This window comes from Amphibalanus amphitrite, unplaced genomic scaffold (assembly GCF_019059575.1).
Source record: "Amphibalanus amphitrite isolate SeventyFive unplaced genomic scaffold, NRLGWU_Aamphi_draft 000837F_arrow, whole genome shotgun sequence".
In the NCBI taxonomy this organism is placed as follows: Eukaryota; Metazoa; Arthropoda; class Thecostraca; order Balanomorpha; family Balanidae; genus Amphibalanus; species Amphibalanus amphitrite.
In genome coordinates, this window is record NW_024882331.1 from 301,822 (window position 1) to 314,877 (window position 13,056).

The window sequence follows — 13,056 nt, forward strand, 5'->3', positions numbered from 1 at the left end:
GAGATACTGGTGTGGGGCCCTCAGAGGTGTCGGTGTGGGTCCTTCAGATGTACCTATAGAGCCTTGAGATGTACAGGTGTGGTGGCCCACAGAGGCGCCGGTGTGGGGCCCCCAGAGCCACCGATATAGGGCCCTAAGAGACACTAGTATGTATGACGCTCAAAGGCGCCGCTGTGTGGCGCTCATTTAACACTGGTGTGGAGCCATCACAGGCGGGTGGAGCCGTTAGAGGCCGGAAAGGGCCCTTAGATGCCTACAAGGAGCCTTCAGAAGCCGGCGTGGCACCCTTATGGGGATAAGCGTGTCTACTTAGGAGCCCTTGAGGTGCTCTCATGAGCTCTGTGGGGCCCTACCAAGCCGAAATATGGCCACGGCCAGTTGCCGCCGCATGGCTCTTCGGACTATCATTCTCAGGGGCCTCATCTGCCTAGTTTGAATAGAAGGGCCTCTCAGACCATCAGTCTCATGGGCCTCCTATGGCTAGTATAAATAGAAGGGCCTGTTAGACCATCAATCCTAGGGGCCTCTTCTGGTTAGTATAAATAGAAGAGCCTCTCAGACCATTAATCTCAGGGGGCTCCTGTGGACAGTATAAATAAAAGGGCCTCTCAGACCATCAGTCTCGGGGGCCTCCCTAGAAAAGTCTAAATGTGGATAGAGGGCCCCTCAGATTCATTGGGAGTGGACCTCTCTGACTATCAGTCTCAGGGGCCTCTTGTGGCCAGTATGAATATAAGAGCCTCTCAGACCATCGGTCTCAGGGGCCTCTTCTGACTAGTTTGGATAGAGGGCCCTCACAGACCACCGGTTTCAGGGGGCCTCCAGTGGCCACTTATATGAACAGAAGGGCCTCACAGCCATCAGCCTCGGGGGCCTCTTCTGACTGGTGTGAATATGAGGGCCTCTCATACCATCAGTCTCAGGGGCCTCCTCTGCCTAGTGTGAATATAAGGGCTTCCCAGGCCATCAGTCTCAGGGGACTCTTCTGACTGGTGCCGGATTGAGGGACCTCCCAGACCGAAAGTTTTGGGGGTCTCCTGTGGCCAGTATGAATAGAAGGGCCTCTCAGTCCATCAGTCTCATGGGCCTCTTCTGCCTGGTGTGATTATAAGGGCCTCTCAGGTCATCAGTCTCAGGGGCCTCCTCTGACTACAGTGTAGATGGATAGGCCTCCCAGACCATCAGTCTCAGGGGCCTCTTCTGACTATTGAGGATAGGGGGGCCTCCTCTGACTAGTGAGGGTAGGGGCCTCGGCTAGACCGCCAGTGTCAGGGGCCTATTCTGACTAGTGTGGATGGAGGGGCCTCCCAGACCACCAGTCTCAGACCTCTGACTAGTGTGGATAGAGGGGCCTCCCAGACCGCCAGTGTCAGGGGCCTCCCCAGACCAGTGTGGATATTGGGGCCTCCTCAGATCCACTAGGGCCTCTCAGGCCATCAGTCTCAGGGGCTTCGACTGACAAGTATGAACAGAGGGCCTCCTTGGATCCATCACGGCCCCTTGGAGTCCGTGCGTGAGGATTCGTGGGACTTATTTTTACCGAGTTTGTTTATTCTGGAAGATGACGACGTCCTCTCAAATCGAGACGAGGGGCCTCGAGTAAAAAGTGGGTGGGCCAAAACACATGGTTGGCCCCCCCACCTCGAAAAGTGGGTGGGCACTTGCCCACCTGGCCCCCCCTGTTCCTACGCCTATGAAATGAAACGTTTTTACTTAACCATTAAATGAAGCAATATTTTCACTCATGGAGTAGCTCTCAGTTTCGCATGCGGTCGCCTTCTTGGCAGTCGCCGTAGTGGCACCGGATCGCGAGTATAGTCGGATGTGAGACATATTCTAACTTATATGGGGTCTATGAGTGGGTTTCCTTGAGGTTCACGTAGGTCCAGCGTTGGCTGGCACGAGACCCTCCTCAGCTGGCGGGTGGACCCTATCAAATGAGCGTGGCTATACGACACTTCAGTACGACCACATCAACATGGGTTGGTGCGGTGCAACCCAGAAAGCTCCGCTCATGGTGTATGCCGGCTGGATACCTTTAGGAAGTGGCGTGGAACCGATGAGGCCTGGTGAGCTTGCATGAGCTAGTATGGGATCTCAGAGGCGTGTGTAATGTATACTGCATAGGGCCCTTGGCTGACGTAGGGAGTTATCGCCTATCGGTGTTGAGATCAGGGCCTTACGCACGCATAGGGCTCTTCAGAGGTAGGTAGGTAAGGGTGGGTCCTGAGAAGTCAACACAGATAGGCCCTTAGAATCAGGTACGGGGCCTTTAACCCGCGCCCCACTGGGGTCTGCGTAATGCGTATAACACGCCCTACTGGGGGGGGGGGGGCTATTCATAGCCCCCCCTCCTAACTCCGAAACTACTGGGCCGATCGTCAAAATTCAAACGGCGTCTGATAGCCCCGGAAAAATTGTCGAGCGAAACCTAATTTCATTGACCTCGAGGTCACCGATGACGTCACAGGTCAGGTCAAAGTAAAAATTATTAGCATTTTGGCTTATTCACGTTTTGGGCTCTGGCCGCCGTCTTACAAGTCAGATCAGGCTCATTTTTGGTTCACACACTCGTGAACAGATGCTCTAGATACCCTGAGGGTACCAAACTTGTACTTTGATTTTCAGGTCAAGGCCAGGTCATCACAGGTCACGAAAATATTATATCATCCGTCGGTCACGTGACACATGTTTTATGGTCCATTTAGGCCAAACATTTCGAATTTGATGTCGTCTTTGTCATTCGAGGTCATTTTGAGTCAAATTTAGCTCATGTCAGGTCACTTTCAGGTCAAAAAAGGTCAAATTTTGAAGTTATAATTTTTCAACAAAAAAGTTGTCTATTGGATGCAGTTTGAGCTCCGGAACACGATGGTGCTATTTATATTGGCGTACATTGTCAAATTCGTGCTGAAAAATTGATTTGAAAAATTAATAATTGTTAATTTTTTGCAATAATGCGTATAACTTGGCCATTTTTGAAGATATTTAGCTTAAACTTGCTAGAGTTAGTCATAATAATGCGTTCTATCACATATATTCCGTTTTTTTTGAAAAGTCAAAAAAGTTTTGAAGAAAATGTAAAAATATAAATTTTGAATTTTATTATATAAAATTTTCGAAATTTTCAAACTTTCGAAAATCCGAGATAGCAGTTTGATAGCGCAGTCTATGCTGAGACCTCTCATGCAAAGCAATTGGATCTAGCTTAAAAACTGAGCTCTTGGGAGCGATTGCCGTGGTTCAATGTTTTGCGTCGAAATCGGCCGAACATGACGTCACTCTGACGTCATTTCCGGCCGACCTATGGTAGGTACGAAGTTCAAATTTTCACACAAGGTGTCAAATTGATGCAGCCAAAGGTACTGAAAGTTTGGCGTCGATACGTCAAGCGGTTTGGAAGTTATTGCAGAAAAACGGGAGGGGGGCTATAAATAGCCCCCCCAGTGCACACTGGTCGGAAACGCTCCAGCGAGAGGCCAGCGGCCTTTCCGCAAAAGTTTTTTGCTTGTTATTCCACAACTAGTGAAGCAAACTTCATAAAACTTTGCATACCTTCTTTGTCATATGTAAGCTATCATTTGGATGTCAAACACTAAATATATGACGTGAATCTGTTAAGTTATGACGTCATAATTGAGTATAATACAGGATCTAGCACCACTTTAAGTCAACAATGGAAATTGGGAGCTGCTATTCGGGCACCGGGAATGGTTTCATGCACTCCTTGCAAGGTCCAGTGCTTGACTTTAGGATTGTTGACTTTGCGTCACGTCATTTATGACGTCACTAAGGCCATATAAGTTTTTCGTCAATAACTCCTGATCAGATGGAGCTAGAGAGTCGGGAAAGCCACCATTGGACTCAGGAAGACCTGCCGAATCGAATGATATGCAATATGACCTCCTTCAACCATTTTCGTGACCTGAGGGGCTCCGACCTGACCTTGACCCGAGGTTAACACCTTAAGTTGACTTCACCCGAACACCAAGTATAGCATTCAACGCGCCTGAGCTAGACAAACACGATTATGCCAAAATCGCGGCAGTGCGACCATTTTTGGCAAAGTACCTAATTAACCTAAAACCGAGCCCGTGCCTTGTGGCACTTACCTGACCTAAGAGGTCACTGGCTGACCTAAGACCTTAAAATCGGGTAGTACCTAATTTTTGCGTCTTATAACGGCACACAAGCTTGTTTTTTTTTCCGCGAGGCTCTAGCTCAATTAGAGGCGAAACGGCAAGGGAGTTGTACCAACCCTCCCCGGTCAATATAGAAAACCAATCGGTCCGGCCAGGGTTAAATACCGGAATTGTGATCTAATGTAAAAAGACGGCCCAGGGTAACCCGACGTCAGTGACAGGTGTCCTATATTTGCAACGTCTTATATTTACGAAGGTTTCAATTTCCACTTTCTTCAGCCGAGTGATGGTTGTCAATAGCAAGGCTCTCTAAATGCAAGCCGTAATCGCCAAGTGTAGCGGTCAACTGAGTGTATTTCAACACAAGCGCCTCTAGTGGCGACCGGGCGAGGTAGTCACATGACGTAAGCGCACTACGCGCTACACCTCCCCACCAAGTTCAACACACACCTCCCCCCCCCCCCACAAAAAAAAACAAGCTTCTAATGACACTTGAGGCACGAGCACGGAGACACAGACACTATGCCTACTGCGTCTTCAGCGGCGGCCTGCCTCTCGTACGAATGACACCGCGTCCAGCGACATGCGGCACGTGACAGGTTTTCAGGTTATTTACATGCACAACGACCGATTTCCCATCAGAGTCTCGGATGCGATAGTTTACATCAGACGTTCTGTGGGTGACAGTAAACGGGCCAGACCAGATCGGCTGCAGTTTCGGCGAGACACCCACCTTGCGAATAGGCCGTTTCCAAAATACATCATCGCCCACTTTGAGCTCACGAACTTTGACATGTTTCGCCGAATTGTACCCGTCTGCTCGTTTCGCCGCTGCTCGCTTCGACACATCACGAGCCGTAGCCCTCACATCAGACAGCCGAGCCATGAGACCCGAGCTCGTCACCTCGCGCATACTCGAGTGGAGCGTGTCAATCGGCAACTGCGCGCGTCTACAAAACAGCAACTCGAACGGCGTTGACTGAGTTGTCTCACACACGGCGGTCCGGTAAGCAAAGGCCAACGACTGTAAATTCTGATCCCAACTCGCCTTGTGTTCTCCCACATACGACCGTATCATATTGAGCAGTGTTCTGTTAAAACGCTCGACCATGTCAGACTGTGGGTGATACGGAGAAGTCGTCCTATGCTTAATGCCTAGTTTTTCACAAAACTGTTTAAACGAAGCACTCATCCATTGCGTCCCCTGGTCAGTTACTATCTCAGACGGAAACCCATGACGACAGAAAACATGATCAAACAGCCAGCTCTGAATGACCTCCGTCTCAGTCGACGGTAGGGCTGTCATCTCGGGCCACTTCGAAAAATAGTCCTGACAAACCACGATAAATCTAGCACCGCTCTCTGTCACCGGTAAGATCGGGCCAACAATGTCTACAGAGACTTTTTCCCACACGTTCAGGGCAGACGTGTCTACCGGTGTCAATGGCGCCGTCGGAACAGGGTTATCTTTCACAGTGCAGCACACGATACATCCTTTTACATGTTGTTTTATATCCCTGGTCATTCCCGGCCAAAAATAACGCTCCTGTACACGCCGAACGGTCTTCTTGGATCCGGCGTGACCCGCCAATGGGTCATCATGAAGCAACTTGATGATGCCGTCGCGTTGGGACCGCGGTACCACCAGCTGTTCTCCGAAGACTGGATGCACATGGCAGAGCGCACCACGCCCGTTCACTCGGAACTCGTCCGGCTTCCTGTCCTGCAGCTGGCGCACGCCGTCATCAGTCGCCAGCTCAGAGCGCCAGTCAGCGACACTAGCGACACACTGCGGCTGCTCCGGGAACGACCGGCTGAGCACGTCCGGGACGACATGTTCAGATCCTGCGACGTGATGAATGCTGATGTCGAACTCCTCCAGTAGTAGCGCCCAGCGACCCAGCCGACCAGTCAGATCCTTCTTGGAGCGCAACCACTGAAGAGGCTTGTGATCCGTGAACAGACGTACCGGCCGTCCCACCAGCAGGTGACGCCATCTCTTCAAAGCGTGTACAATCGCGCATGCTTCTTTTTCTATTACGGAGTAGTGTCGCTGTGACTTGTTGAATGCTCTGCTGCTGAACTCCACAGGCTGGCCGTCTGCCTCTAGTACGCAGCCGAAGCCATTCTCGCTGGCGTCGGTCCGCACTGATAGCTGTGACGATTCCGTAGGAATCTTCAGAGCCGGACGTTCAGCCAGCAGGGCCTTCAGCCGACAAAACGCTGTCTCGTGCGCGCCATCCCAGAGGAATGACTTCCCCTTCTGCAAAAGATCGTGCAACGGCCTCGCAATCAAGCTGAATTCCGCGATGTGCGACCTATAGAAGCCGCACAGGCCCAGGAACTTCCTGAGAGCTGTCTGATCGCCAGGCCGCGGTATCGCCTCAACAGCTCTGATGTGCTCCTTCGTCGGTCGAATCATACCACCCTTGATGCTGAAGCCAAGGAACGACTCCAGGGATGTCAGCAGAAACCGGCACTTCTCGCCGTTCAGCGTCAGTCCAGCTTCTCGTAGTCTCTGCAAGACACAGCGCAGATCCTCCAAATGTGACGACTCGTCCCGGCTGTGGATGCACCAGTCATCGAAATACGCTGCCACACATGGCAGATCTTGTGTCAGCCTCTGCACCAGACGGTTGAACGTACTGGGACCGTTGCAGAGACCGAACGGCATTGTACGAAATTGCAGTAGCTGGCCATTAAACTGGAAGGCCGTCTTCTTTCTGTCCTGTTCCCTGAGAGGGATCTGATAGTATCCCGAGCGAGCATCGAGCACTGAGAACACTGTCGACTCCGCCAGCTTCCCGATGACGTCTGACACCAGCGGCACAGGCTGACGATCTTTCACCGTCACCTCATTCAGTTTCCTGAAATCAATACAGACACGTATGTCGCCGCTTTTCTTTTTAACAAGCACCACGGGGTTCATGTAGTCACTGTCACTTTGTTCTAGCACCCCATCACGAAGCATTTGATCGATTGCACTTTGAGCTCGAGACATATATGCCGCTGGCAGTTTATGAGGGCGACACACTATGGGCTGGTCACATGTTGTTTCTATCTTATGCTCTATCAAACTGGTGCGCCCGAGACCATTGAACACGTCCGCAAACTGGCTCTTAAGCTTTTCAAGTCCGTTACACGAAGCATCGCTGCTATCATCAAAGTCACACTCGCTCAGTAAGTCCTCACCGGTAGCCAGCATCCCGACCTCGTGGAAGCATCCCTCCTCCCAGTCCAGCAGCGGCGCCTCACCGGCGGCAGTATCTTCCTTCACGCTGTGTCTCGCAGATGGCGCCACCGGAGCGGAGGGAGTCGCAGATGGCGCCACCGGAGCGGAGGGAGGCGCAGGCGGCGCCCCACTCTGAGCAGTCTCAACGTAGCCCAGAGATGGCGCCACCGGCGCGACGACCGTCCCTCCGACGCAGGCGCCACCGGAGCCAGGTGACGTCACACTGTCGGCCGCGCCAGCTGGGTGTCGATTCACACCGACAAGCACAGCTCCACGGTCGAAGTCGATGGACGCGCCGAACTTCTGCAGAAGGTCTGCCCCCACCACGCCGCGCTGCACGTCGGTGATGATGAAGTCGTGCATCAGCGTAGCGCCACTGAGCGAGACAGAGCAGTTCAGCAGACCATACACAGGCATTCTCGACCCATTGGCAGCGATAACATAGTCGTCTTTAGCCATGGAGTTGGGCCGGAAAGAAGTGGGCAGACAGCTGACGGTGGCACCGCTATCTGCCAGAAGCTGCATCGGACAGCCATCGATGTCGATGTCGACGTAGACACGGCCATCATCGGAGACGGGTGAAACCGCGATGCCCTCCATCCGTCTACCAGCCAGTCCGTCGCCGGGAGCACGGCACTGTGCACGCACATGACCAGCAATACCGCAGCGCCAGCATACCGCCCTCGGGCCAGACCGCGCCGGGTCGCCGCTCCTCACTCCTCCCCTCGGAGCGGCCGGCGAACGCACCGTGCGCCAGGTCACGTGATCACCACCGGCAGCGCCTCCAGAGCCGCGCGACCCGAGCCGGCCGCTGAGGCTGAAGCACATCAGCGCTGAGTTGACAGCCTCTTCCAGCTTACGGCAGGAGCCAGAGTTCAACACTGCTGCCCTCATAGGATCTGGCAGTCCACAGACAAAAAAATCACGAGCAAGAGCTGCCTTATTGCTCGCTGCAAACCGCGGGTAAACTTGTTCAACTAAAGTCACCACACGGTCACGGTACTTCTCGACCGGTTCAAGGTCAGCCATTCGAACACGAAACAAATCGAGCATAAACGCATCACGGTACGGCTCTCCAACTTTAGTGAGATACGTTTTGATTTTGGCAAAGCTCTTTTTGTCAGCCTCCGGGCAGTCTGTCAGCACAGTATTGCCCATACCGAGCAGCGCAGGAAAAATCCTGGCTTTCACAGTATCGTCCCACGCGTTGGCCGTCGCCACAGCCTCAAAGTAGTCGATGTAATCGGTGATCGTGCACTGTTCGGTTTTAGGCTGCGGCGGTACAAGCACTTGCACTCTCGTATCACTTTCACCATCCATGGTGTGGGGCTCAGACTGCGGAGCGGCCCACCCGCTGCCACCAGATGTAGCGGTCAACTGAGTGTATTTCAACACAAGCGCCTCTAGTGGCGACCGGGCGAGGTAGTCACATGACGTAAGCGCACTACGCGCTACACAAGCAATATGTGGAAGGCTTTTGATGTCAATACATACATAAATGCATACATAAAACGCGCTTTTCACAAAATTCATAAACTCAAGCGCATCTGTTAATGACCAGTCAACTACGCATGGATGCGTGCAGGCCACACAGGTCAGCGTAAGCCGGGCGCGGCGGCCGAGCCGAAACTGGGGCGGGGCGGGCGGTAGTTGGGTAGGAAGAGCGGCTCCTGCAAATTTTGCGCAAATATGCGCAGTTAGCTTTTATGTTGCCCTGTTGTAAATTTAAATCCTACTTCATCTCACAAAAAATCAGAGTGGAACTAGATGGGACTACCTGTTGTTTCCCTTACCTAAACTTTGCAGTTATATTCCAGAATCACTGTAGGAGAGCCTTCATAAAAAAGCCATAGTACATCTTAGTTAGGGTAAAAGTATACCAAAAATTTTGCACTGACCAGTCGGCAACTTCATAACGAACATTTTGATGCATAATGTGTGGGATTTCAATTTGGTGTCTATCAGCAATAAGACTCTGAGTATCCGGCTCAAGAAACCTCTTGCTCCGCGTCAGTTTCCGAGTTCTGGGATACCCCATCTTCGGGGGCTGATTACAGGTATTTTTGGTCACCCGGATTAGTTTTTTTGGCCTAAGTATAATAATATGATCAATTTCAAATCGATCTATATAAAAAATAATCCGAAACTCCGGAATCGCCCGTGGCCTCTCGTGAGGGCGTTTCCGACCAGTGTGCAGTGGGGCGCGGGTTAAATGCCCTGCGAGCTCTTATCCAGTGCAATCCAGTGCTTTGGAAAAATCTTAAGCCTCGCACTTATGGGGGCCCTGGTCGCTGATTAGAAGCAAATTGAAGAAGAATCTAAACAAGCGCGGATAGGTGTCTATTGCCCGTTGTCATGGTGCCAGTAACAAACTATGAAATCCCGGAGAATGAAATAACAGGTATTGTAACAGTGGAAGCTGATTACGCATTGACCATGAATCATATGACATAGCATAGATCCGACCAACTGCATAGGTAGATACCTGGCTTCTGATTGGCTGACGATTGAAGGGAAACTCCTGCGTGCCTAAGGCATAGGCGGTGGAACGGGGAGGGCACCAGGGCACCGTGCCCCCTTTGATTTTGGCATTTTAACCCTCGCATGTGTAGGGGGGGTCGGATGGACCCCCCCCCCATGGTTTTTCGCGAATAACTCGCGTAAAAAGCGGCCGATCGCGACGAAACTTTCAGTACCCTCGCATTGATCAATTTTATACCTACCCTGAAAATTTCATGACCCTGACCCAAATGACCTTTGACCTGTGACCTCTTTTCGGAGACCATGTTTGGCCGGAATCGCGATTTCGCGTATGTCGGCTCGCACTAGCCGCGTGTTTGCAAGCTTTTCGTGGTTTCAAACGTTCAAACATGTGATTTGATGTTACTCCCTTGTGTGTCAAGGTCACCTGAAGGTCAGGTCAGGTCATTGACCTTTGGTGACCTCGGGTGACCTCGGGTCACTTTTTCGAGTTTTACATGTTTCTAGGCTAGTTTTTGGAGCTGAATTCGAATTTAGCAACCATTTGAACATTTACGAAGTAGTTTTGGTGACTTCGTAACATGTTACGAAGCTGTCAGAGGCGGTTGACACGTACTACGAATACCTACCCGTCACGACGCCTACTGGTTGACCTGACCTGACCTGACCCGACCTGGTCTAAATGCTTCAAGACATCATCTGTGATCAAAACTAACACGATATTCGTGATCAGCACCCCTAAAAACCCCTTAGCAGCCACACTTTACGACTTTCTAACAGGTCCCGATTTTCCCGACTTTGGGTCATTGACCTGACCTGGAAGGTCAACCAATGACCTAGGACCTTAAAATTGGGTATCATCGGCTTCCTCTCGTCACGGGCAACACGCTCGTTTTTTCCGCGAAGCTCTAGCTCGATCAGGGGCCAAACGGCAAGGGGGGGTCCAACCGACCCCCCCCCCCCCCTACACATTAGAAGCTGGCAAACGCCGCACACATGCGAGGGTTAATATTAGCCCTATGGGCGTCGCATGGAAAGAATGGGACCAAAAGTCGGCAGCGCCCTCCCCCCCCCTTAATTGAAGGTGTTCCGCCGCTACTGGCCTAAGGGATTGGGAATGACTTCGGAACTAAAAATGAGATATCTTTGGCTAGGGTGGTAGTTGGGCGGTAAAATTCACCTCTGGGTACAACTAACTGTTTTTTCATTTCAAGACCCCATGTTAAAAGTGGCAGATTTCCTTTAATAAACCAAATTCATTAACCAGGACAGGAGGGGATCAAAGCACGATGACTCTTCCACTCCGTGGACTAGGCCTGCGGCGGCTGCGGGACGACTGACGAGATCCTCCGTCCGCCCGGTCCCCCGTTGGGTCACCCTTCTTACCGGTCTCCGACGGGTCCGAATCCCACACGCTTCTGGAGCACATTTTCTTACCGAGGTTTGTGTACCATCGAGCTGGCCACCATCAACATTCTTTTGAAGGCGCTTTATTTCTGTTTTTTGTTAGCATGGATTCATTGCCAATACCGTTGCAAAAGAAAAACACTGGATTTATTTTTTAGGAGACGTTCGCCCCGAGGTATATATCTTGACTGGGGGGGTGGGAGGGAGGCGTCTGGCCCCCTCCGCCCTCCGTCCTCCAGTCCCATCCCTCACCAGCTGCCAACGGGCGGTCGGCGGTCGGGGCGGCTGTTTTTATTATTTTTGTTGACTTTTATTATTATTTGCGTTTGCTTTAGCATATTTGGCAAGGAACGGTGCAGGCGATTCTTTTTATTGCGTCGTTTGTGATGACGTTTTTTTGCTGTTGGGTGCGGGCGTGCGGTGGGCGAGGCGGGCGTTTTAATTTTTATTTTATTGGGTTTTTGCGCGGTGGGCTGCGTGGGCATGGTCGGCAGCGGGGTATGCAGCCGTTCTTCCTTTTCACTTTCTTCAACAATTTTTTTTGCTGCTTTTCTTTCAAGCCTTCGGTCACGGTCAGGCGATGCTATAGCATTGCCACTCCGCACAGCTTCTCTATACAAAGTCAAAGTGGATATAGGCCGGGACACAGCACCCAAATCCAATTGCTCCACTTAACACACAACATTTATTCGAACTTGGACAAGGGCAATCATTTCACAACAATTTACTTGGATATATCCAAATATTTCGATAGAATATGGCATAAGGGGATGCTTATAAAATGTCAATACGAATTCGGCATAACTGATAGTCTTTTACACTGGATAAAGTCGTATCTCAAAGATCGCACCCAAAGAGTGAAAGTCGGTGATACCATGTCAGCATCACTAAGTCTAAAAGCGGGCTGCCCGCAGGGCTCGGTTTTAGGCCCTTTACTTGCCCTTATGTATTTGAACGCAGTGACCGAAAACCTGACTAATGATGTTTTGCTATTTGCGGACGACATTACTGTATATGCTCCATATGACGAAAGAGAAAAACACCTTACAAGACAATCACTCCAAACGGATTTGGACCTCATACACGCATATGGTCATAAATGGCTCATCAACTTCAATAAGTCAAAAACTGTAAAACAAACATTTTCAACTAAGCAAGATGCATCACCACTACAGCTTACCTTTGGAGGTTTGAATATAAAAGAAGAAGATAACCATAAACACTTGGGTCTGATATTTTCAAAAGACCTAAGGTTTCATTTGCATGTAAATGAGATCTTGCAAAAAGTTAACAGAGCCATGAGCCCACTTTATCCAGTAGCTAAATTCCTCCCTAGATATGTTATTGAAAAAACGTTTTTGACATATATTCAACCGTATTTTGATTATTGTGACCTTGTATATGATCGACATTTAACGCTATACGACTCCCAGAGACTACAGACGCTACATAATAGAGGGGCACGACTAGTTGCGGGCGTGCCATTTAGAACACCGACAAACAAACTCTTGTTGGATTTAGGCTGGAGCACGCTATCAACAAGACGTGACATCCATCGACTATTAATGTACCACAAAATAATAAACTCCAACGATGACCCAAGACTACCAGAATACATTGTATCGACTCTTCCAAGAACTCGACAACAAGAAACAAGGCGAACACTTAGAAACGCAAGCACACTTTCACTCCCTCCCAACAAAACCACTCTTCACCAAAGGTCCTTTTTTCCTGTCACTACCAGAGACTGGAACAAACTTCCCGAATCCCTCCGTACGATCACATCGCCTGTAT

At 50.6% G+C, this 13,056-nt stretch overlaps 1 protein-coding gene across 1 annotated transcript; it reads right to left on the bottom strand.

The window, feature by feature from the left end:
* Positions 1-6,686: 6,686 nt before the first annotated feature.
* LOC122366886 lies at positions 6,687-8,798 on the bottom strand. The gene is made up of 2 exons (XM_043339534.1): positions 7,335-8,798; positions 6,687-7,009 (listed from the first exon to the last, which is right to left on the bottom strand). Exons 1-2 carry the CDS (start codon positions 8,692-8,694, stop codon positions 7,002-7,004), a joined length of 1,368 nt encoding a protein of 455 aa, XP_043195469.1. The 5' UTR covers positions 8,695-8,798; the 3' UTR covers positions 6,687-7,001.
* Positions 8,799-13,056: the final 4,258 nt, after the last annotated feature.

Bases quoted from the DNA above. Each gene is read 5' to 3' on its own strand.
- LOC122366886 (XM_043339534.1), bottom strand. From the start codon at position 8,694: ATGGATGGTGAAAGTGATACGAGAGTGCAAGTGCTTGTACCGCCGCAG.